General features: G+C 42.5%; 1 protein-coding gene across 1 annotated transcript; it reads left to right on the forward strand.

The window, feature by feature from the left end:
- Positions 1-486: 486 nt before the first annotated feature.
- Positions 487-18,014, forward strand: LOC142217272 (polypeptide N-acetylgalactosaminyltransferase 3-like). The gene is made up of 9 exons (XM_075285465.1): positions 487-938; positions 3,611-3,783; positions 3,873-4,022; positions 4,870-5,095; positions 5,804-5,921; positions 8,927-9,127; positions 10,438-10,569; positions 17,658-17,810; positions 17,898-18,014. Exons 1-9 carry the CDS (start codon positions 487-489, stop codon positions 18,012-18,014), a joined length of 1,722 nt encoding a protein of 573 aa, XP_075141566.1.
- The last annotated feature ends 8,572 nt before the right edge of the window (positions 18,015-26,586 follow it).

Genomic DNA, 26,586 nt, shown 5'->3' on the forward strand with positions numbered 1-26,586 from the left:
AAGAAACTTGATTAAAAAAATAATCCAATGGGTACCACTGCCCCACTGTCCTAGAAAAGAAAGGAAGTTGATGGAGAACAACAATGAGCATCAAACCCTTCTGACTTAAAATGGTGGAGCAACACAGCCTAAAACCTATAGAAAAAGAGGTTTCAGATATGCTCACTATAGAATCTGTGCCTTATTGATGTATACAATGGCATTCATCCTCCGAGCCTCCTCCATCCTCCTGGTGGTAATAGAAGAATGATGGATCGGTCACTGTGTTGTGTCTTCTGTGATGTACAGAGACTGTGAGACATATGTGGACAGAACCTAAGATGACCAATTATTGGCCAAATGCAATGACAGCTCTACTTGTAATGTCAATGAATGTACTTCAGGAGTATTTTATCTCTTTTTACAGATCTTCAGCTATAACAGCAGACGTTTAGATGACTTTACACCATAGACAAGTGGTTTTATCTACAAAGTGAGAAAACCATCATGCCTCATGTTCAAAGGCTAATATTCAGATACTGGAAATATTTCATAGCAATACTCATACTTATAGGATTTGTATTGTATCACGGAATAAAACTTGATAGAGACCTATATACTGGGGATTCACAGATCGTGAGAACGTTGGGCATCGAAAAGGAAGATGTAATATCTTATGAAATGGGAACGCCAAATGTGCAACTCACTGACCAGATGGACAATAGAGAAGATATCCAGTGTGGTTATTACACCAAAGAAGAACTCAAGCCCTACCTTGTCCGGCCTCTGGAGGACCCTAATGATCCAGGAGCATTTGGTAAACCTTATATAGAGGGCAAACTCAGCCCGGAAGAAAAAAAGGAAAAAGAGGAAGGACAGAAGAAACATCGGTTCAACCTATTTGCCAGTGACAGAATCTCACTACACAGAGAAGTGGGACCTGATAGGAGGGCTCGTGAGTATGTATTCATCTCCTTCATTTCCATAATTTCCTGCCTCTCGTGAGGGCTCGTGAGTATGTATTCATCTCCATTATTTCCTGCCTCTAAGATATCACTGGTGCCCAAAGGTTAAGGTTACATTCTCACAAACCCTGTTTTGCACAAGAAGGACGCCCATTTTTATGGATCCCTTTTTGAAAAACGCAGGTGAATTTTAGCTAAGGAATCACAGAGGGATGACATTGAGACATTTGTCCAAGGCACTTTTTTGTGCCAAACATGAACCTCAAGCACCGATTCTGCCACATTCTGCGACTGGGATGGGGGTCAGGGAAGGCTGAGGCGGGGACTACTTGGCCTGACTGACTTATTAAAACTTGTTTGAAGGGGTTGTCCAGGTAAAATTGGACAACTCTTTTAACTTTAAAATCAGCTGGTGTCCTCTCTGCACCTCCCGATTTCATCCCCCTCGTCTTCCTCCGCCAGCCAACGGTGCGAAGATGACAGGAGTGTGCTCTGAATCTTTTCAGCCTAGCAGAGGCTACTTCTCACTTTTCGAAAATGGCCGCACTTTGACCAGTATATCAGGCACAATGGTGTAGGTTTCAAAGAATCTTTGCACCAACAAGTTGAAAACGTGGGCCATGTGTGGACCGTGTTTGAGTCTGGCAAGCTCCAGATCTGCTACCAGGTTCCGGCCAGGTTTGGCATCCCTCACCTCGGAGGCACTGTGCTGTCTGTCCCCCACACGGCCTGCTGACATCTCCCCATGCCAGTGGTACAGCGTTTCCAGATCAAAGTTGGGGTCAAGGTTGCAGCGCAGGAGTAGGCTTTCAGAGAAACCCTGCCATGAATTTTGGGCTGGGAGAGGAGATAGGCCACCCCAGTTTGCACCCCGGGCCCAGACTCCACTACATTCACCCGGTCTGTCATTAAAGATAAGCAGCATCCCTGACCGCAGTCGCTTGTCGATGTGTCGGTGGTCAAGAGGACCTTGCAGCAAAGCGCAGAACTCTGGGCCCAACTGATGTTGTGGGACACGTGCAGGCGCAATGTGGTGGCATAAGTCTGCCACCCATGGAAACTCATGGTGCAGAAACTGAGGGAGCTTACTTTGATGAACCCTTGGGTTTTGGAGATGGAACTCCATCAAAGGTCTCTGCCGCTCACACACCCTGCTCAACATACGGTATCTAGGGTTTCAGCATGTAGTGACCTCACACAACAGCCAGTGCTTCAGGCAGATGTAGGCATTGCTGGAGTGTATTGAGGCTAGCACCAGGTACTGTAGACTTGCCAATTGGGAGCACAAGCGCCGCACTTTAACCAGTAGCTTGTGTAAATTGGGGTAAGTTGTTAGAAACCATTGCACCAATAATTTGAAAACGTGGGCCATGTGTGGACCGTGTTTGAGTCTGGCAAGCTTCAGATCTGCTACCAGGTTCTGCCCATTATCACATACGCCAACCTGCACCTGGGCTCAGGTGCGGCGGGGCAATAAACATTGCCATCTCATCCAGGATGGCATCCCTGACCTCGGAAGAACTGTGCTGTCTGTCCCCCAAGCTGATGAGCTTCAGCACGGCCTGCTGACGTCTCCCCACGCCAGTGTTGCAGCGTTTCCAGCTCGTAGCTGGGGTTGATTTAACGGAGGAGGAGGAGGAGGGTGGTGTTTTAGCACTCCTGCCAGGAATATTGGGCGGGGAGACAAGGCAGGCCACCACAGTTTGCGACCTGGTTCTAACCTCAACTACATTCAGCCAAATATTATAGCGTATATCTATGAAGGGAGATCTGTGTATGTCTATGATTAGGGTCTGTGCAGACTGATCGAACATGGTACCTTAGCCTTAATCAGTATATAGTAGATGGTGTCAGAAGCTGTGTGTTTGAAGCTGTTTTTATCATCATGTGAAGATAAGGTTTCAAGAATCTCCACTAGTGGCCGCTGTTTTCAAGTGTCATTTTTACTCCCGCCACTAGAGGCTACTGTTCCCTGGCTCTTGCCCATAATCAAGATGGCGAGTATTGTTTCATGTCTGTGGCTATCTTGCTTCCTGTTTGCAGCCATCTTGCTTCCTGTTTTAGGCCTATATAAATCCAAAGCACATTCAGATCCACACCTGATTATTGTGTTTATTCCCAGTCCTCTAGCTCTGAGGTATATCTTGCTCAGATTACCTTGGCTCTGTCTGCTTACCAGCTTGTGTACTGACCCCTGGCAATCCACCGACCAAGTCTCCTACTCCACGGCATCTGCCATCCTACCTGGCTATCGGATTCCAGCTGTATATCACCAGTATTGTAACAGACGGTGAAGTGGGGAGTTCAGGATACAGCTGCAGACTTGTATTCAGTTCTTCTTTGAAACAGCCTGGGAAAAGAGATAAAGGGTGACAGTGGGCAGGAACATGAAGGCGCAACTTGAAGATTCTGGATTAATAACCTGCAATGAGGCCCCAACCTGGGCTTGTGTTATATAGAATAGTGGTATATTTTATGTTGCAGAGAGACCTTTGGGGCCCCTTCAGTGTTCAAGGCCTGGTAGAGACTGCTACTGCTGTGCCGCCTATAGCTACGCCCCTGGGCAGAAACTATCTGATAGACAAGAAATTCACAATCACCCTATTACATAAGAATTATACAGAGGTCTGTCCCATGATTCTCTAGTTTCTGATTTGTTGCTCTAGGTGCAATGAGCAAAAGTTCAAGCGTTGTCCACCACTGCCCACAACCAGCGTCATAATCATATTCCACAATGAAGCCTGGTCCACGTTGCTCCGCACGGTATACAGCGTCATGCACACTTCTCCGGCCATTCTACTGACGGAGATTATTTTGGTGGACGATGCCAGTACAGAAGGTAAGCAGCTAAGACTAACATCACGTGACAAAGATTGCACAAGGTTTCAATCAAAAAGTTGTTTTTTTTTCCATTTTTTTCACTTGCAGAGAATTTGAAGGGTGACCTGGATAACTACATGGGCCAGTTTCCTATTGTAAAATTGGTCAGGCAGAAAGAAAGGAAAGGTCTCGTATCTGCTCGATTATTAGGAGTTTCTGTAGCAAAAGGAGAAATCCTGACCTTCTTGGACGCACATTGTGAGTATACGACTAACATGGCCCACAATAACTAAGGCTGAGGCCACACATTGCAGAAAAAAAAAAATTTGTTACAGATTTATCAGAAGGGAGAAGTATAAGAGATTCATTCATATTTCCCAATTCTTTATAAGCCATTTTGACTCAAAAACCGCTACAAAATCTTCAACAAGAAATGCAGCTTTTCTGCAACATGTGTCGTGGTGCAAACATTTTGAGACTGAGGTTGAAGCCCCATGATCTGTTAGTTTAGGTGGATGATCATGTCTTGGAGGGTTTGCAGTTGAATACTTTTTTCATTTCTGGACGATGGATTGAACAGTGCTCCTTGGGATGCACAAAGCTTGGGACATGTTTTTATAGCCTAACCCTGCTTTAAATTTCTCCACAACTTTATCTCTGACCTGTCTGGTGAGTTCCTTGGTCTTCATGATGCTGTTTGTTCACTAGTGTTCTCTAACAATCCACTGAGGCTTTCACAGAACAGGTGTACTTATACTGAGGACTCTATTAATTCATTAAGTGACTTCTGAAGGCAATTGTGCACACTGGATTTTATTTATGGGTATCAGAGTACAGGGGGGCTGAATACTTTTGCACATCACACTGTTCAGATTTTTATTAGATTCTAATTTTGAAAACCATGTATCATTTTCGTTCTACTTCACAATTATCTGTTTCTTTGTGCTGGTCTGTCACTTAAAGTCTCAATAAAATACACCTAAGTTTGTGACAGTAAGGTGACAAACTGTGAAAAGGTTCAAGGTGTCTAGAGCAGAGCTATGGGGTAATGCTGCAGGTTCTTATTAGTCCATACATGATGTATAATTTTGCTGTTTGTTTGTAGGTGAATGTTTCAATGGATGGCTCGAACCACTGCTTGCAAGGATTGCTGAGAATCCCAATGTAATTGTCTGCCCCATCATTACTCAAATTGACCAAGACACTTTCAGAATAAAGGATCCATCTGGGCTTGATCAGTTACGTGGGGTGTTTGATTGGACCTTAGTATTTACATGGGACGATGTTCCTAAATCAACAAAGGAAAGGCCAAATGGGACCTCCCCGATACAGTAAGTAATCAGAAACATTACCTTCATAGGATACAATATAAGACTTTCCATTTGTATCAGTATTAATAGACTTTAATGTAAAAAAAGCAAAAATACAGAAACCTTCCCTTCTGTCTGGTGTCCGTTTATGGCATAAAAAATAGCGACACAGTCTAAACCATCTTCTATATCAAAATAGAGAGATCTGCCAGTAAAGAGCCCAGTGAACTAATGGCATTGAAGGTCTATTGATCAGTGTCCTTTTAAATCTATATATTTTTCCATATTCCAAAATTAGAAATCATGGCTGCCTTCTTTCAGAAAAACCTCCTTCCTCTTTGCAGGAAGTGACATCATGATGACCTCTGGTCATTGAAATGAATGGGAGCGTATACGGCCCGCAAAGTCTCACACGCTGTATATGTGCCACATCACGCGGCACATTACTCCGTGTGAACTCCCCCTAAGATTTCCCTTTAACTGCAGCTAAGCTACTGGCCTACTTGATGGCTGGAGTCTAAGACACTGGATTTGTACTTACAGGCTCCTGAGAAGTAAACCTGGCACTGCCACACAAAGTGATTCCCACATATACTCCATCAAGTTCCCTCTGTATAATACGATACCTTGCTATTCCCAGCACTATACATGGTGTAGATTACAATAGTATATAGCATTATATAGATATCATCTACATCAGAGATCATAAGACTCTGCTCTCTCAAACAGGACACCGACCATAGCTGGAGGTCTCTTCTCAGTTTCCAAGCAGTACTTTGAGTATATTGGAAGTTATGATGATGAAATGGAAATATGGGGAGGTGAGAATCTAGAAATGTCCTTTAGGGTAAGTAAATACATATAGTGTTATAATGGTGGTGGTGAATTGTGTATCTACAGTATAAAAAGAGTAGAGCTGAATCCTTAACATGGGGAAAATCCAGTGACATAATCTGATCTACAATGTCATCAATACATGTGAGAAGATCATATATAACGGCTATACAGCATCACACTCCCTCATACACATGCACACTGAATAGGGAAAAGGGAATAAATAGTCAGATGTCTCTAGCATTGAATTTTCTCCCTTGAGATTAAAAGGATTGGCCATGTAAAATTCAACATGACTGATCCTTCTTTCCTCCCAGATCAGTGAAAACTTGGGACATGCACATACATGTGGGACGTACCTGGGACATACATCAGGTAGTTGATCTTCTTTTCCAAAATGAGTTGTTTTGTTCATATCTGCGTTTGGTCATCTGTTCAGGCGAGTCTGCATGGGGACCCCCCTGATCAGAATACCAAATGCAATTGCGAGCGCTGTGCAGTAAAAGTACACAGACCCCATAGACTATAATGGGGTCCTTGTGCTTGCCGCACGCTGCCTGCATGAATCATGCAGACAGGAAAGTAGATTGTGAAGTAATTTCCTGTCCGCATGTTCTGTGTGGAGATTGGTGGCAAGCACATGGACTCCATTATAGTCAATGGGAATCTGTGTGCTTTTACTGCACAGTGCTTCCAATTACGTTTGGTATACTGATCGCGGGGTTCCCATGCAGACTCCCCCGAACGGAATACCAACACAGATGTGAACCAACCCTTAGGCTGAGGCTCCACAATGCGGAAATGCAGCTTTTTTTTTTTTTGTTGCAGATTTAGTTGTGTTTTTTGAGCCAAAGCCAAGAATGGCTACAAATGGAATTAGAAATATATAGGAAGTCTTTATACTTCTAACTTCTGTTCAATCTAGTCCTGGTTTTGGCTCAAAAACCCGCAACAAAATCTGCAACAAAAAAAGCTGCGTTTCCGCAAGGTGGGGCCCTGGCCTTAAGGCTACTTTTTTGTTGCAGATTTTTCTGCATATTTTTTTTTTTGTCAAAGTGAACAATTGGCTACAAAAGTAATGGGAAATATACAGGAATCTCTTCTACTTCTACCTTCTCCTTAATCCACTCTTGGCTTTGGCTCAAAAAACTGCAGCAAAATCTGCAACAAAAAGGCTGTGTTACCCCATTGTTGGGCCTTAGCCTAATGCTGAAGCTCCATGTTGTGGAAATGTACCTTTTCTTGCTGCAGATTTTGTTGCTGTTTTTTGAACCACAGCCAAGAATGACTACAAAAGGAATGGGAAATATATCGGAAGTTCTTATACTTCTCCCTTTTGCTCAATCCATTCCTGACTTTAGCTCAAAAAATTACAACAAAATCTGTAACAAAAAAAAGGTAAAAAAAAAAACAAACAAAAAAAAACTAAGGTCCCACGTTGCGGAAATGTAGCTTTTAATGGCACTGAAATGCGTAGCTCTTGTCATGGACTAAGATGTTTCCACCCAGTTATTTTTGGTAACTTCTTTTTATTGATGTACTAATGAAAGTTATATTTGATACTTTTTTCACATATGTGGATCTTTTCTGGTTGATGCTGGAATATTTTATCTATTTGGACTATATAAAATTATTATTAGTTTAATGATCATAGGTCCAGGGGAGGATACAAACATAAAAAACACTGCTACTTACCTCTCCTTGGTGCTGGCAGCCTTGGGTCTGTTTGGTGACGTCACACAGGCCAGGTCGACGTCCTTATGCCTCATGACCCAGGCCTGGCTCACCTCACATGACATCTGGTCCATCACTGAACATGGCCGAAATCAGCAGTGAATGTGCCAAGGCCAGGGAGAGGTAAGTAAGGGTGAATTCACACTGAGTAAACGCTAGCTTATTCTGAACGTAAAACACGTTCAGAATAAGCGGCGTCTAAAGCAGCTCCATTCATTTCTATGGGAGCGGGGATACGAGCGCTCCCCATAGAAATGAATGGGCTGCTTCTTTCACTCCGTGCAGTCCCATTGAAGTGAATGGGGAGTGCCGGCGTATACGGCAAGCTCTGCTCATGCCGGAGCGTACACGCCGGCACTCCCCATTCACTTCAATGGGACTGCACGGAGTGAAAGAAGCAGCCCATTCATTTCTATGGGGAGCGCTCGTATCCCCGCTCCCATAGAAATGAATGGAGCTGCTTTAGACGCCGCTTATTCTGAACGTGTTTTACGTTCAGAATAAGCTAGCGTTTACTCAGTGTGAATTCACCCTAACAGTGTTTTTTTTTTATGTTCCCTCACCTCCACTAGCCCAGTGATCATTATACTCCAAGTACACTGTGAAAAGACCACGGAGTATAATGATAGCAGTGTTTGTGGGGTTCGCCAAACCCTCTAATGTCCCGGGCCCTGTGGCAGTTACTACTGCTGCTACCCCGGTAATTACGCCACCGTGCAGCCCCTTTATGCATGGCACAAGGTGTCTATATAAATATATACTGTATATGTCTTATTCTTTAAAAAAAGATACTCTCAGGGGCAACACGGTGGCTCAGTGGTTAGCACTGCAGCCTTGCAGCGCTGGAGTCCTGGGATCGAGTCCTGCCAGGAACAACATCTGCAAGGAGTTTGTATGTTTTCTCCATGTTAGCGTGAATTCCCTCCCATTCTACAAAGACCTACTGATAGGAAATCAAAAAAGTACATTGTGATCCCTAAAAAAAAATAGACACACTATATAGTCGCTCTGATGGTTTATTATTAGAGATGAGCGAGTACTATTCGAATCTCCAGTTTCGAATAGCACGCACCCATAGGAATGAATGGACGTAGCCGGAACGCAGGGGGTTAAGCGGCCGGCCGCCGGCAAAGTCTGAGTGCCGGCCACTCCCATTTATTCCTATGGGTGCGTGCTATTCGAAATGGCCGTTTTGAATAGTACTCGCTCATCTCTATTTATTATCAATATTAATACTATTATTTCTTCTATATATTTCATTCTAAATAATATTTTAATTGATAGGTGTGGCAGTGCGGTGGGCAACTGGAGATCTTGCCATGTTCTTTTGTTGGTCATGTATTTCGTAAGTGGATGCCACGTACATTTCCTAAAGCACATGAGAAACTTATCCGGAACCTGGTCCGCCTAGCTGAAGTGTGGATGGACGACTATAAAGAGCTATTTTACAGGAGAAACCTGGAGGCAGCAGATCTTGCTAGACAGGTACCATATAAAACAAGCAATTCCCATGGGAAGGGAGGTCAAAGGGTCGACTGCTTGTTATGACTTTAGTAATGTGTCACTAAAAATGGCCAAGTATTTTATGTAAAATATATCATTTTATTTTTAACTTTCCATATGTCACTACCTATAGTCCCCGACCATTAGTCCTCATTTTGCCAATGCAGATGTATTGTTCAAGTGCCTGATCGGCAGGAGGCATGTCCCAGTTTCAACTCATCTGCGTCTGGAAGATGCAAATGAGTTGAATACACAAGTGAATGAAGCTGGATCTGCTTTTGCTTCCCCGCTGAGCTCTGGCCCTGGGCGCGATGTGATGACATCACTCACATCACACCAGCAGTTCAGTGACTGAGACTGCAGACAGAGCGACAGAGAAGCCAGGAAAAGTGAGTATCAGTGGGGGGGTTTTATGTCATTTGAGAGCAAATTGAGGGGGAACATGATGAAGGGAGCACATGAAACTAGGGGTAGATGGAGGGGATAGGGGCATATGGAGGAGGATATTAAACTGGTGGCAGATGAAGGGGGACTTGAAACTGGGGCACAGCTGAAGGGGGGACATTACATTGAAGGCATATGAAGGGGGGCATGAAACTGGGGGCAGAGATGGAGGGGGAAGTTAAAATGGCGGCAGAGATGGGGCGGGACATTAAACTGGGGGGCAAATGAAAGAGGGACATTAAATGGGGGGAAGATGGAAGGGGACACTCAAGCTGGTGGGGGACATTAAACAATGGGAGTCACTAGATGAGGACATTAAACTGTGGGAGTAGCTGGAGAGGGACCTGTCCTGCCTCATTTCTGGAAATCCCATACCTAATGGGTCTTTGCAGTCACATGAGGTGTAGGACTCCCAGCAACAAGGCTTGGGCACAAGACTGAATGAACACTGGTAGTGAACAACAGTGTGCCAGGGACAGATGAATATGCTTTTTTATTTTTCTATTTTACACCTCATGCCCGCCACATCGGTTGCTCCTCTGAAGATCAGCTTTTCCAGGACAGAGCAGCTACAGGTAATGTTAACAATTCTAGGAGCCGCGCTGTTCACTTGCCACCCAGAGTGTAGCAGTGGGTTTAAATAGTGTGTTAGTGCACATGGTATAACGGGTACGATAACACCTTTAACCATCCTGTCTCGGTACCGTTGGTCTGCAGGGGTCCTGGTGGTGGGCCCCTAGAAACAATTCCATTGGTGGGCCCTAGACATCCCAGTCTGGCACTGTATAGTTTTATGTTTTTTGAATTGCATTATCATTGTGATAATGACATTTTAATCTTTTTTGCAGAAGTCTTATGGAGATTTGTCTAAGAGAATTAGTCTTCGTCAAAACCTTCAATGCCAGAACTTTTCCTGGTATCTTAAAAATATATATCCTGAAGGACATGTACCAGACACACAGTCAGCTTTATATGGAAACGTAAGTGGAATTTCACATGTATTTACTTAAATTTACTATAATTTTCATTATGAGTGGCTTCACACACTGGGGATTAAATTTAAAACAAAATTGCAATTTTTATCCGGTCTTTGTAGGCAAATCTCTAGAAGTGGATTCAGCTTTTTTCTTTCTACTTCCCTTTAAATTTCCTTGTGACTTGACTGCAATTTTTTTTTTTTCCAAAAATGCTGTATGTGAAAACACCCTTTATCATACATCTAGTTAATGAAATATATCTAGCTAATATCATCTGTAGGTTGTGCTTACATATCCCTGGAATTTATGCTTCCATAATAGGAACATACAAACTAAAATCGTGAAGGAGACAGATCCATCATCACCCAGGCTGTGAGGAGATACCAGCCCTTCCCCTCTGCAGTCACCGTGTCCCTCCTCCCTTCACTCACTGCAAATCTGTCTTGCATTTAAATGATATCTATGGATGGGACCTCCCTAGTACCAAGGAGTAAACAGCAAATTAGCTAAAAGGGAGATACTTAGTAGTAGAGCAGCAGAAAGCAAGCAATTTTTTTTTTATTTTTTTTAAGTGCATTACTGTACATTTTGATGCAGAATCACACAGTCTATTAAGTTGTGGGGATAACGTCACTCCTTAGGGAGAGACCACCTTCTCAGGTGTGTGGGGACTTATAGCTATAGTTGCTCCACTGCAAAGGAACATGGGAAGAATATGCAAGTCTGTCTCCCAAGATGTAAACAGGGAGACAGTGCCTCTGTTATGCTGCCCTCTATAGCGAGCAACCCTGAATAACATGCCCGACTTCCCAGAAGCCTTTGCTGCATGATGCGAGGTTATAACCAAATCAGTTTCTCAGCTACGGACGGCACCGTTTCTGTCTCTTTGGACGTCATCAGCGCAGCATAGAGAGAACTGATTTGGTTTAAGTGAGAGGCTGTGAGACCAGATTATGGGGATAACGTCTGTCCTTAGGGAGAGACCACCTTCTCAGGTGTGTGGAGACTTATAGCCATAGTTGCTCCACTGCAAAGGAACATGGGAAGAATATGCAAATCTGTCTCCCAAGTTCCTGTTTACATCTTGGGAGAAAGATTTGCATATTCTTCCTCTATAGTCCCGAAAGCTCGATATGTCATCAAAAAACTTTTTGAGTTAGCCATTAAAAAAGGTATCAACTACTGAGGACTTCTCTCAGAAAATTTCTTTCATTTCATATCCACTGGCTAACACAGTACAAGGATATATATTTTTTGTTTACATCTTGGGAGACAGATCTGCATATTCTAACAAGAAAAAATATATATACAGTCCTATGAAAAAGTTTGGGCACCCCTATTAATCTTAATCATTTTTAGTTCTAAATATTTTGGTGTTTGCAGCAGCCATTTCAGTTTGATATATCTAATAACTGATGGACACAGTAATATTTCAGGATTAAAATGAGGTTTATTGTACTAACAGAAAATGTGCAATATGCATTAAACCAAAATTTGACCGGTGCAAAAGTATGGGCACCTCAACAGAAAAGTGACATTAATATTTAGTAGATCCTCCTTTTGCAAAGATAACAGCCTCTAGTCGCTTCCTGTAGCTTTTAATCAGTTCCTGGATCCTGGATAAAGGTATTTTGGACAAACAATTCAAGTTCAGTTAAGTTAGATGGTCGCCGAGCATGGCCAGCCCGCTTCAAATCATCCCACAGATGTTCAATGATATTCAGGTCTGGGGACTGGGATGGCCATTCCAGAACATTGTAATTGTTCCTCTGCATGAATGCCTGAGTTGATTTGGAGCGGTGTTTTGGATCATTGTCTTGCTGAAATATCCATCCCCGGCAGAACTTCAACTTCGTCACTGATTCTTGAACATTATTCTCAAGAATCTGCTGATACTGAGTAGAATCCATGCGACTCTCAACTTTAACAAGATTCCCGGTGCCGGCATTGGCCACACAGCCCCAAAGCATGATGGAACCTCCACCAAATTTTACAGTGGGTAGCAAGTGTTTTTCTTGGAATGCTGTTTCTTTTTGGACGCCATGCATAACGCCTTTTTTTTATAACCAAACAACTCAATCTTTGTTTCCAAAATGAAGTTGGCTTGTCCAAATGTGCTTTTGCATACCTCAGGCAACTCTATTTGTGGCATACGTGCAGAAACGGCTTCTTTCTCATCACTCTCCCATACAGCTTCTCCTTGTGCAAAGTGCGCTATATTGCTGACTGATGCACAGTGACACCATCTGCAGCAAGATGATGCTGCAGCTCTTTGGAGGTGGTCTGTGGATTGTCCTTGACTGTTCTCACCATTCTTCTTCTCTGCCTTTCTGATATTTTTCTTGGCCTGCCACTTCTGGGCTTAACAAGAACTGTCCCTGTGGTCTTCCATTTCCTTACTATGTTCCTCACAGTGGAAACTGACAGGTTAAATCTCTGAGACAACGTTTTGTATCCTTCCCCTGAACAACTATGTTGAACAATCTTTGTTTTCAGATCATTTGAGAGCGGGCTGTCCATGTTCGGTGACCATCAAACTTAACTGAACTTGAATTGTTTTGTAGAAAGAAATGGTCCAAAATACCTTTATCCAGGATCCAGGAACTGATTAAAAGCTACAGGAAGCGACTAGAGGCTGTTATCTTTGCAAAAGGAGGATCTACTAAATATTAATGTCACTTTTCTGTTGAGGTGCCCATACTTTTGCACCGGTCAAATTTTGGTTTAACCCCTTCCCGCCGATGGCATTTTTTGATTTTCGTTTTTCGTTTTTGACTCCCCTCCTTCTAAACCCCATAACTTTTTTATTTCTCCGCTCCCAGAGTCATATGAGGTCTTAATTTTTGCGGGACAATTTTTTCTTCATGATGCCACCATTAATTATTCTATATAATGTACTGGGAAGCAGGAAAAAAATTCAGAATAGGGTGGATTTGAAGAAAAAATGCATTTCTGCGACTTTCTTACGGGCTTTGGTTTTACGGCGTTCACTGTGCAGCCAAAATAACATGTCCCCTATATTCTGTGTTTCGGTACGGTTCCAGGGATACCAAATGTATATGGTTTTATTTACATTATGACCCCTAAAAAAAATTCCAAAACGGTGTTAAAAAATTTTTTTTCTATAAGTCGCCATATTCCGACGGCCGTAACTTTTTTATACATAGGTGTACGGGGATGCATAGGGCGTCTTTTTTTGCGGGGCCGGGTGTACTTTTTAGTTCTACCATTTTCGGGAAATGTTATTGCTTTGATCACTTTTTATTCAAATTTTTATCAGAATTAAAACAGTGAAAAAACGGCGGTTTGGCACTTTTGACTATTTTTCCTGCTACGGCGTTTACCGAACAGGAAAAATATTTTTATAGATTTGTAGAGCGGGCGATTTCGGACGCAGGGATACCTAACATGTATATGTTTCACAGTTTTTAACTACTTTTATATGTGTTCTAGGGAAAGGGGGGTGATTTGAACTTTTAATACTTTTTATATTTTTTTATATTTTTTTTTACATTGCAAAAAATCATCATCTCTTTTGCAGGCTGTATACACCAGCCTGCAAAAGAGAGAATTTGCAGACTGGCTGGGAGCCCTTAACAAGGCTCCCGGCTGTCATGGCAACGGGGGGTCGGCCCTGGAGCATGCTCCAGGAGCCGGCGATCCTTGCCAAAATGGCGGCGCCCATGCGCCGCCGGGAAGATGGCGCCTCCGGCGCCTTTGACAGCAGCGCCGGAGGGGTTAATGCCTCCGATCGGTCCGGGGACCGATCGGAGGCATTAGAGCCGGTTGTCTACTGCTTAAAGCAGTAGACACCCGGCGGCTATGACGGCCGCCCAGCTCCCGGGCGGTCGCCATAGTTACAGACCCGACACGCGCCGTACTATTACGGCGCATGTCGGGAAGGGGTTAATGCATATTGCGCATTTTCTGTTAGTACAATAAACCTCATTTCAATCCTGAAATATTACTGTGTCCATCAGTTATTAGATAGATCAAACTGAAATGGCTGTTGCAAACACCAAAATATTTAGAACTAAAAATGATTAAGATTAATAGGGGTGCCCAAACTTTTTCATAGGACTGTATACCGAGCAACCCAGATGATTCCCAAACATACACTTAAATATATTTGAAAACTCTGCATATAACTCTGCAAACTCTGCAGATCTGCATATTCTTCCCACAGTCTATTAAATGAGACAAAGTTATCTGAAAAAGTTATTGACTAGAGATGGTCGAACCTCTCAAGAAAATGGCTTAAAACATAGCGCAGAATAAGCAAAATCTTTAAGTCTCAGAAGGGAGGTTGAAATGGGGAACAACTCCATAGTAATGTCTGTGGATTTAGAATGGGAGGTCAGAAAAGCTTCTGTAGGTGTAATATATAGGCGCCTCATTACTTTTGTCAATACAAGTTCACTTCTAGGACTTACAATTTCAGATTGTAAATGATGCTGACTACTGTGAATCTATTTTGTAATGTTATGATGTTTCATGACCTTTCTACAGATATATAATTTGGGTGTCAAAAAGTGTTTGATTGATGACAGTCGCTCTGACTTTGGGGGTGTAGCATTGGAACTGGCAGATTGTAATAAATACAATGCAGAACAGGTAAGTAAGCACTATGACCAATATATCATCTTCTCATCTTTGTGAATTCATCTGTTTAAAGAGGATCTGCTCTCAGACTATAACATGGTGCCCTATGTAAGGACAACATCGTATGAGGAAAGCTGGGTAATAAGAAGCTATTAAAGAAAAGACTGAATACATAGTTATGGGTCTGGTGCATTCATGAGCAATTCCCTCATATCTTCCTGCTGTCCCTTGATCTCCTCAGAGAAGAGATAAGAACAGTCGAGAGAGGTGGGGGAAACATTTCTCTTATGAAAACAGGCCACAGGACACATACACTGAGGGACTCAATTATCATGACTAGAGATGGGCGAACTTCTCAAGACTTGTTTTGTTTCAGTTTTGGCATCTCGGGTCCAAGATTCATTTCAGGTCGAACAAGTTCAGTGCTAATCACATCTTAAACAGCTTAAAACATAGTGTATGACACTGTCAGGGCTACTATGACTATATCTATATAAAAAATATAGTGTAGGACACTGTCAGGATTCCTAGGACTATATCTATAAAACATAGTGTATGACACTGTCAGGGCTCCTAGGACTATATCTATACAGTGTTGGCCAAAAGTATTGGCACCCCTACAATTCTGTCAGATAATACTCATTTTCTTCCAGAAACATCAGGGAACCTCCGCCATGTTTGACTGTAGGGACCGTGTTCTTTTCTTTGAAGGCCTCTTTTGTTTTCCTGTAAACTCTATGTTGATGCCTTTTCCTACTTTTGTCTCATCTGACCAGAGAATATTCTTCCAAAACGTTTTTCTCAGGTAAGTTTTGGCAAACTCCAGCCTGGCTTTTTTATGTCTGGGTAAGAAGTGGGGTCTTCCTGGGTCTCCTACCATACAGTCCCTTCTCATTCAGACGCCATTGGATAGTACGGGGTGACACTGTTGTACCCTCGGACTGCAGGGCAACTTGAACTTGTTTGGATGTTAGTCGAGGTTCTTTATCCACCATCCACACAATCTTGAGTTGAAATCTCTCGTCAATTTTTATTTTCCGTCCACATCTAGGGAGGTTAGCCACAGTGCCATGGGCTTTACACTTCTTGATGACACTGCGCACGGTAGACACAGGAACATTCAGGTCTTTGGAGATGGACTTGTAGCCTTGAGATTGCTCATGCTTCCTCACAATTTTGCTTCTCAAGTCCTCAGGCAGTTCTTTGGTCTTCTTTCTTTTCTCCATGCTCAATGTGGTACACACAAGGACACAGGACAGAGGTTCAGTCAACTTTAATCCATTTCAACTGGCTACAAGTGTGATTTAGTTATTGCCACCACCTGTTAGGTGCCTCAGGTAAGTAACAGGTGCTGTTAATTACACAAATTAGAGAAGCATCACATGATTTTTCAAGCAGTGCCAATACTTTTGTTCACCCCCTTTTTTATGTTTGGTGTGGAATTATATCCAATTTGGCTTTTTGACAATTATTTTTGTGGTTTTCCATTGAAGACAAATTAAATGAAGATAATAATACCAAAGAATTTGTGATTTCAATCATTTTCTGGAAGAAAATGAGTATTATCTGACAGAATTGCAGGGGTGCCAATACTTTTGGCCAACACTGTAACTTCTAATTGACATCAATTTAAAAAAATCTATAATTACCCATATCCCTGCAGCGGTTATGACCGCTCCAAGGACATTTTTTGATAAGCTGGTGACATTCTGTTTTACCACTACCAAAACAGATTGTCACTATCACTCTCCCCCCTCCCCTGCATTACTTACCAAGCCTTCCCGTGTCCTCCCCCTCTTCCTGTCTTCTAACAGTGTCTGGAATAGCTTAGCCCGGGAGACAAGAAGAGTGGGAGGGACTAGTAATGGGCAGGATCAATAGACTTAGCGAGCTAGCAAGGATGGGAGTGGCTATTAAATGGGCGGGATCGCTAGTCAGTGATAGTGGGAGGGGCAAGGCTTATTGACAGGCAGGTTGGGAGGGATTAGGCTAGTGAGCAGGAGGGTTTTGTAGCGGAGTGAGAGAGGAAGGGGGGAAGCTCAGTGTGGGAGAGTTAGTGCAGCAGCTTACACAGAAATCTGCAAACAGCATGTAAACAATCACAGAGGATGTAGCAGCAACCAGAGACACTCAGAAATCACTCCAATAACTGCTAAAGATATATGGGTGTACTTATTAACCCATCAGTAGCACTAACAGGCCTTTATATATAAAAAAAAAAAAAAATTCTGCCTGGAAAACCCCTTTAAGCTGTAGTTCGAACTGGACTTGTTTGTTCTGAGCCACCCAAACCCAAAATAAAATGAATCTTGAGGGGTTTGCCCATTTCGAGTATCCACCTGTTAAAACTGGGTGTAGCTAAAATGAAAAACATAATCTACTAATAAGAGGGGGGGGGGGTACAAACTTTTGGCCATATATAATGTAATTCATTACTAGTTATTTTTATCAATCACTAATAATAGTCCATGTCTTCTTTACAATTATAGTATTTTGAGTTTTCCAAACAGCAAGAAATTGTACATCATATATATAAAGAACTGTGTCTGCAGGCGAGCTCTGGACCACTAAAATTGTCACTTTGCAATAAGAGATTGGAAGGCTCACATGTACTACCTGAGGAGAAGTGGGACTTTCAGAAGGTATGTATGTTATTCACAGTCTCAATTTATGAGTCACTCAACTTATATATATATGTCACGTTCCTTTATCTTCATGCATTTTTGTAGGATGGAGTTGTGTTCAGTGCGGCATATAATATGTGTATGACAGTGAATAAATTGCATCTCCACCTCGCACCCTGCAACCGAACCGATCCTTTTCAAAAATGGACATTTCTTCAATAAATGTAAAAAAAAAAAATCTTCTCATGAATATAATGTAACAGATTATTCACATGTAAATGACTGTAATAAAAAAAAAATAAACTACTACGAGCAATGTGAAAATTCTACAAACTATTATTATTATACGTGTAAATAGTAAATGAACCCATAATGTTAAGATTATATTTTTCCAGAGGTTTATGTAAAATATTGCAAACTATAAATAATAATGTTTAAATAACAAATGAACTAGAATGTGAAGTTTATGTTTTTCCGATGGTTTATATAAAATTTGAACCTAAAATGAACCTGTCAGGTGCTCTGAGAAATGGATATGATAACAGATGGGCGAACTGCTCGGTAATAAGTCAGGTTCATCCCAAATATTCCAAACTGTTCGACTATTAACAAAACCAAAAAAATGGTGATTCACTTTGGGCAAACAAAAACAGCCACGAGTATGAGAAAATGGCCGCCGCCACATAATCGACTAGTAAATACAGAAGAGACACTCTCTGTGACGTTGCAGCCTCTCAGCCAATAGACAGTGATAGGTTGACCAGTGCTGAGGTCATATTGACTACGAAAGCTGGTGTACTTGTTATCAGAAAAACAACTACCACCCTAAGTTTACTAGTGGTGTAAAATCACAAATACTAACACTAAACAAAATGATTGTGACTTGTTAAAAAAATGATTTTTCCTTTATTTAGGGTACATGGCCCTCAAAATAAATAGTGATGCTACAATTGTAGCGCTTGGCTAAAATAGTAAATATATATGGCTAAATATACTCTACTTGAGAGGGATGCATTTAGGTTCACTCCTCCAAGTTCCATACAAATTGTATAGCCATTATTAAGAGAAAATATATACACAGATTGTGGACAACGAGGGTACTAGTGTTACCTCCCTCTATAAGTATCCCCAATATCTAAATGACAACCTGTGTGTCCAGCACTGCTTGAAGCGTCCGCAGTGTAAATACAACCTATCCGCATCAATACAGACCGAGGATCGTCTGGACACAGCTGTGCATATGGGAACTGATAGACGTATCATAAGGACGAGGACTAGTTAGCTACACTCCATCCCGTACGGTCATGTCATAGCCCCCCTGCCAGTGTTCAATGTCCTGTCATTACCATCCAGCTACTGGGTCCATATATAGTCTGATAGGGTCGGTCAAAGGTAAGTATATCCTCCTATCTGATATTGGGAGTCTCTGCATAAAGTCATCCACCTACGTAAAAGTATTCCTTCCTTTTTAACCCATGTACTTGTTATCAGCCTTTAGTTGCTGTAATGGTGGCCATGCAAATAGATCTATGATCTGTCTCACTGTATCATAACATAATTCAGAAAAAGCAAAAGGAATTTCAGTGATGGAGGACCAGGAGAACTTAGTCAGAGAATCAGCAATTACACAAGCTGGCAGAGTGCAGTTTTGAAAATGGGTTGATTTATGGAGGGTGGGGGACTTACTAAAGTAAGTCTGGAAAACCGCTGCTACACTTAGCTTTATAATGTCCAGAATAAGTTAAAAGACAATTCAAAGATAATGCCAATATAAAGCAATGCATTTATTAATGTACTAGCTTTTACCCGCGACTTCGTCTGCGGTGATTTGAGAATTGGGCGGACACAGACGTGTGAAACTGTAAAAGTGCTTTAAAAAGTTTGGTGGGCTAGCAAATGTGATGTGTTGTATTGTGTATGTCGTGATACAGACAATGTGATGTGTTGTATTGTGTATGTCGTGATACAGACAATGTGATGTGTTGTATTGTGTATGTTGTGATACAGACAATGTGGTGTGTTGTATTGTGTATGTCGTGATACAGACAATGTGGTGTGTTGTATTGTGTATGTCGCGATACAGGCAATGTGGTGTGTTGTATTGTGTATGTCGTGATACAGACAATGTGATGTGTTGTATTGTGTATGTCGTGATACAGACAATGTGATGTGTTGTATTGTGTATGTCGTGATACAGACAATGTGATGTGTTGTATTGTGTATGTCGTGATACAGACAATGTGATGTGTTGTATTGTGTATGTCGTGATACAGACAATGTGATGTGTTGTATTGTGTATGTCGTGATACAGACAATGTGATGTGTTGTATTGTGTCAGACAATGTGATGTGTTGTATTGTGTCAGACAATGTGATGTGTTGTATTGTGTCAGACAATGTGATGTGTTGTATTGTGTCAGACAATGTGATGTGTTGTATTGTGTATGTCGTGATACAGACAATGTGATCTGTTATATAGTGGAAAGCTATATGTAAAATGTGAGTGAGTAAAGTGAGGGCTACTCCTGAGGTGACAGTAAGGAGTGTGCAGGCAGGTTGAGGCAGGAAATGCCAGGCAGTGTGTGTGAGTGTGTATGTAGTGATACAGACAATGTGATGTGTTGTGTATGTAGTGATACAGACAATATGATGTGTTATGTGAGTGAGTAGAGTGAGGGCTACTCCTGAGGTGACAGTAAGGAGTGTGCAGGCAGGTTGAGGCAGGAAATGCCAGGCAGTGTGTGTGAGTCTACAGCTGGGGCTAGGAGTCCTGCTTTTGTGAGTCTCCTGCTAGGAAGCCATGTTGTTTAGTGGCACCAAAAGTAGCCTGTGACTCAATCCTAAGGGAAAACTATGTTTGTGGAAAATTGCACGCAAATCCGTCCAGGCGTTTTAGCGTGATTGAGGAACAAACATCCAAACTCACAAACATCCAAACACACAAACTTTCACACTTATAATATTAGCAGGATTTGGCTGGTATGACTATCTGTCTGAAAAACAGAACTTCACATTGAAAAATTCCAATTTTTTTCTAAATTTTGATCACATTTCCTGTTTTGTTTTTTTTTTATAAATAAGTACAAAATATTGATCAATGTTCACTAACACGAAGTACAATGTATTACAAAAAAAACAATCTCAAAATCACTTCTGTAAGTTATAGCATCAAAGTTATTGCCGTATAAAGTGACACATGTCAGTTTTGAAAAATGAAGCCTGGTCCTGAAAGGGGTTTTCTGGGAAAAAAGCATTTTACAAAAAATGTTAGTGCTATTAATGGGTTAATAAAGGCCACCACATACCTTTAGTGGTATTTTGCGTGATTTCTGGGGTTCTCAGTGAGCGCATCCTCTCCTCTGTGTTTGTTTTCATCCCTAACTTCGTCGGCTAGGTAAAAAATGTAAATGTATTGGAAGACATTGTGCCTAGCTTGGTAGAAATCTAAATTTCCATAAATTATCAAACTCTTAAAGGCCAGTGGGTAGTCAGTCCCTCCACTGGCTACCCATAGGCCAACAAATTGAGTTCAAACTACTAACATTAACATTTGAAGCGATCCACAACCTGTCCCCTCCATATATCTCTGATCTAATCTCCCACTACCTGCCCACACGTAACCTCAGATCCTCCAATGACCTCCTACTCCGCTCTGCTCTCATCCGTTCCTCACACAACCGTCTCCAAGATTTCTCCTGTGCATCCCCCATACTCTGGAACTCCTTATGAAGACACATAAGACTGACCCCCACAATCACAGGCTTCAAGAAGGCTCTGAAGACTCCCCTATTCAGGAAGGCCTACAACCTCCAATAACACTATCACCGCACCGCCATCTGTACAGTCTCCCCCTCTCCTTCTGTCTCTACCCCCTTCACCCATAGATTGTAAGCCCTCACGGGCAGGGCCCTCTACCCCACTGTGCCAGCCGGTCATTGTTAGTATTATATCTACCTGTATATTCTGTGTATTGTATGTAATCCCCAAATGTAAAGCGCCGTGGAATTAATGGTGCTATATAGATAAACAATAATAATAATATATACAGTCACAGACTCCCCTCAGGTATTTAACTGACACACTGCAGACATGGCTGATATATCATATATACTACAGTATTACCTCAGGATATATACAGTGACAGAATCCCCTCTTATATTTACCTGACACACTGTAGACATGGCTGATATATATACTGCAGTATTACCTCAGGATAAATACAGTCAGAGTCCTCTCATGTATTTACCTCACACTGCAGACATGGCTGATATATCATATATACTGCAGTATTACCTCAGGTTATATACAGTCACAGTCACACTGCAGACATGGCTGATATATATACTGCAGTATTACCTCAGGATATATACAGTCAGAGTCCTCTCATGTATTTACCTCACACTGCAGACATGGCTGATATATCATATACAGTATACTATAGTATCACCTCAGGATATATACAGTCACAGAGTCCTCTCATGTATTTACCTGACACACTGCAGACATGGCTGATATATCATATACACTGCAGTATTACCTCAGGATATATACAGTCAGAGTCCTCTCATGTATTTACCTCACACTGCAGACATGGCTGATATATATATACTGCAGTATTACCTCAGGTTATATACAGTCACAAAGTCACACTGCAGACATGGCTGATATATATACTGCAGTATTACCTCAGGTTATATACAGTCACAAAGTCACACTGCAGACATGGCTGATATATATACTGCAGTATTACCTCAGGATATATACAGTCAGCGTCCTCTCATGTATTTACCTCACACTGCAGACATGGCTGATATATCATATACAGTATACTATAGTATCACCTCAGGATATATACAGTCACAGAGTCCTCTCATGTATTTACCTGACACACTGCAGACATGGCTGATATATCATATACACTGCAGTATTACCTCAGGATATATACAGTCAGAGTCCTCTCATGTATTTACCTCACACTGCAGACATGGCTGATATATATACTGCAGTATTACCTCAGGTTATATACAGTCACAAAGTCACACTGCAGACATGGCTGATCTATATACTGCAGTATTACCTCAGGTTATATACAGTCACAAAGTCACACTGCAGACATGGCTGATATATATACTGCAGTATTACCTCAGGATATATACAGTCAGAGTCCTCTCATGTATTTACCTCACACTGCAGACATGGCTGATATATATACTGCAGTATTACCTCAGGATATATACAGTCACAGAGTCCTCTCATGTATTTACCTCACACTGCAGACATGGCTGAATATCATAGATGACTGCTGTATATTTACCTCACACTGCAGACATGGCTGATATATATACTGCAGTATTACCTCAGGATATATACAGTCACAGAGTCCTCTCATGTATTTACCTCACACTGCAGACATGGCTGAATATCATAGATGACTGCTGTTGATGACTAACCATTGGAGGTATGGCCCCCTGGTGTGGAGGTTGTTCATGAGTCCTGGAGACTGAGGGGCTCTCTATGGTGGAGCTGGCAGGTCACAGGTAATGGAGATTCTGTGGTGAGAGCCTGATATCAGATATACTGTGAGGTGATGTTACTGGATAACTTAAAGTGAATCATTTATATGTAATTTCTCAGAACTGTATACTAGTCATACTGTGTATACCCATACCGTATACAGGTTATTTTTAATTGGTGGGGGGTCCTTGGGGTTGGTTGAAATTGTCAGATGTGGAGAAACATGGTGGTTAGTTTCCTCTAGGATTAATTTATCTTGGTCTGGTTGGTCTTTAGGCCCCTGCTGGGGGGTGTCCCGGGGAGTGGGTTATTATATGTGTTAACATTGCCATTCTGTGTGTTATGGTGCCCCTGAGCCAGTGCTTGTGGTTGGGGCTAATTTGGTTTGGTGGAACAGATTAGTGGCCAGACTTTTTGTAGCTCCAAGTACCTCCCCCTCAAGAAGAAGAGGTTTGCATCCGGAAAAGTTAAGTGCTTGTGTTATTATTTCCTCTTCCTTTGTATGGCGCCCAATGATCTATTTATGACTTCCGTATTAGGGCCTAACACATTTAGATAATGGATATGAGACAAATACTGCACCAGATTATTGTACTTCTTAGTCTTCATGTGTAGCCGGTGATTTAGGAACATTTACAGACTGTATTCAGATAAGTATATGAATCACCATTATTATATGTTACATCATATAATGCAGCCGGTCCCATTACTATGGCATATACTATGTCCTATTACAGTATAATTTTGTACCCACTGACAGCTGCTTTCCTTATTACCTACATGACACACATACTGGTGTGGAGGGATAACCATTGGAGGTATGGCCCCCTGGTGTGGAGGGGTAACCATTGGAGGGGTAACTACATGACTCTGGATTATTCTGGAGCTGATATAACTTAATATTATTGCTCATACAGTATTTAGGGTGAGCCGTTTAAGTTACTATTTCTTTTAGAGGACCTTTAATTTCATGGTACTGTATAAATATAGATATATAACGGGATTTGCTTGCATATTCCAAACATAAGTACAATACATAAATGTCTAGCTAGCTAAGTGATCTTGTACAAGTAGAACAGAGAACCCTGTGTGTCTGGGTCTCCAATTTATAGGCCAGTGTTTTACTTTGTTAGGGCTAGTTCACACGTGGGCAAAGGGGCGGATTTTGACAGCTGATTTCGCTTCAAAATCCGCCCCTTTACAATGGTGGTCTATGCAGACTGCCAGGCTTCTTTTTTCCGCTAGCGGCAGAAAAGAAGCGACCTGCCCTATCTTCAGGCGGCTTCCGCCCCCGGCAGCACCCTCCTATGTCGGCTCATTCATTTGAGCCGACAGCGGAGGGGAAAGCCGCGATGGTCGCGGCATGCAGGTTTTGAGCCACGTCTCTCTCGGTGTCAAAACCCGTGCGGGCAGTTAACGTGTCAACTATCCCTTACTGTTACTGACCTTGCCTTAGTATGTAACCCTATAGGACATGATTGCTTAGGATTGGGACACGTATAAGTCTCTCCAAGCCACTATGTAACGGCAGGTGATTTGCGATACACTAACAAGTTGTTTTTGCTATTTCTTGATCAAACGTGTTTAACAAAATTTAGTATAGTTATTTACTATTGTGTTTTCTTAATAATTTAGCTTCAATATAATCCTAAACTATAGCTGCTGCTGTGCAATATAATTTGCACTATTGACAATAAATATGTTTTTTAATGGGTTCTTGAAGTTACTTATAATTTGGCCAGTAATGGGCAACCACCTCAGGTGTAGCCCAGTGCAGGGGTAACCATTGGAGGTATGGCCTCCTGGTGTGAGGGGTTACCATTGTCGGTATGGCCTTCTGGTGTGTAGGCGTGACCATCCGAAGTATGGCCCCCTGGTGTGGAGGGATAACCATCCGAGGTATGGCGCTCTGGTGTAGAGGGGTAACCATCCGAGGTATGGCCCTCTGGTGTGGAGGGGTAACCATTGGAGGTATGGCCCCCTGGTGTGGAGGGGTAACCATCGGAAGTATGGCCCTCTGGTGTGGAGGAGTAACCATCGGAAGTATGGCCCTCTGGTGTGGAGGGGTAACCATTGGAGGTATGGTCCCCTGGTGTGGAGGGGTAACCATTGGAGGTATGGCCCCCTGGTGTGGAGGGGTAACCATTGGAGGTATGGCCCCTTGGTGTGGAGGGTTAACCATTGGAGGTATGGCCCCATGGTGTGGAGGGGTAACCATCGGAAGTATGGCCCCATGGTGTGGAGGGGTAACCATCGGAAGTATGGCCCTCTGGTGTGGAGGAGTAACCATCAGAAGTATGGCCCTCTGGTGTGGAGGGGTAACCATTGGAGGTATGGCCGGCCCACTGGTGTGGAGGGGTAACCATCGGAAGTATGGCCCTCTGGTTTGGAGGAGTAACCATCGGAAGTATGGCCCTCTGGTGTGGAGGGGTAACCATTGGAGGTATGGCCCCCTGGTGTGGAGGGGTTACCATTGGAGGTATGGCCCCCTGGTGTGGAGGGGTAACCATTGGAGGTATGGCCCCTTGGTGTGGAGGGTTAACCATTGGAGGTATGGCCCCATGGTGTGGAGGGGTAACCATCGGAAGTATGGCCCTCTGGTGTGGAGGAGTAACCATCGGAGGTATGGATCCCCTGGTTTCGACAAACTGAATAATTTTAAGAAGACCCTGTTAGGGTAAGTCCATAGCGTCATGGCTATCAGTTTTCACATGTCTGTGCAATAAATTGGGCCCTCCGGGCTGGTGGTGGCTGCGGCTGGTGGGAGAGAAAAATATTTATCAAAAAAAGGGTTGTTTTGATAAAAATCTATAGCTTCAAGGACCATTTCTGTTGACTTGTACTTTTCTTAGTAAAGATATGTGACCACTTATATTGATCAATTCATATTTCTCTTAAGGTTGCCGACAGCGTAATACCACTGTAGCTGCAGTAGAGTGTCTATTGCAGCCAGCTAGGGAATGGAGCCCAGCACTGCATATCATGATAACCCCATGCTCTGCATGCAGGAGCTATAAAGGCCTGTAGCCCCTCTTGTGGAATGGGCAGCATCAGGATGGTACTGGCCCATGTCCAGCAAAGATGAGAATTTCAGCTTCAAATTTCAGTCTGCATGCCCTTGGGTCGGTGCGTGCTGCTCACGGTAAAGGTCGCCAAATGCTCTGAAAATGATTGAGAGATGACAGGAGAGGGTCTCTCACTGCCTTTAAAGACTCCTGTAACTCGAGCAGATCATGGTCTTATTCTCATCGTGCTAAGCATCATGTAATGGCTTGTTTTAC

This window comes from Leptodactylus fuscus, chromosome 8 (genome assembly GCF_031893055.1).
Source record: "Leptodactylus fuscus isolate aLepFus1 chromosome 8, aLepFus1.hap2, whole genome shotgun sequence".
Taxonomy (NCBI): domain Eukaryota; kingdom Metazoa; phylum Chordata; class Amphibia; order Anura; family Leptodactylidae; genus Leptodactylus; species Leptodactylus fuscus.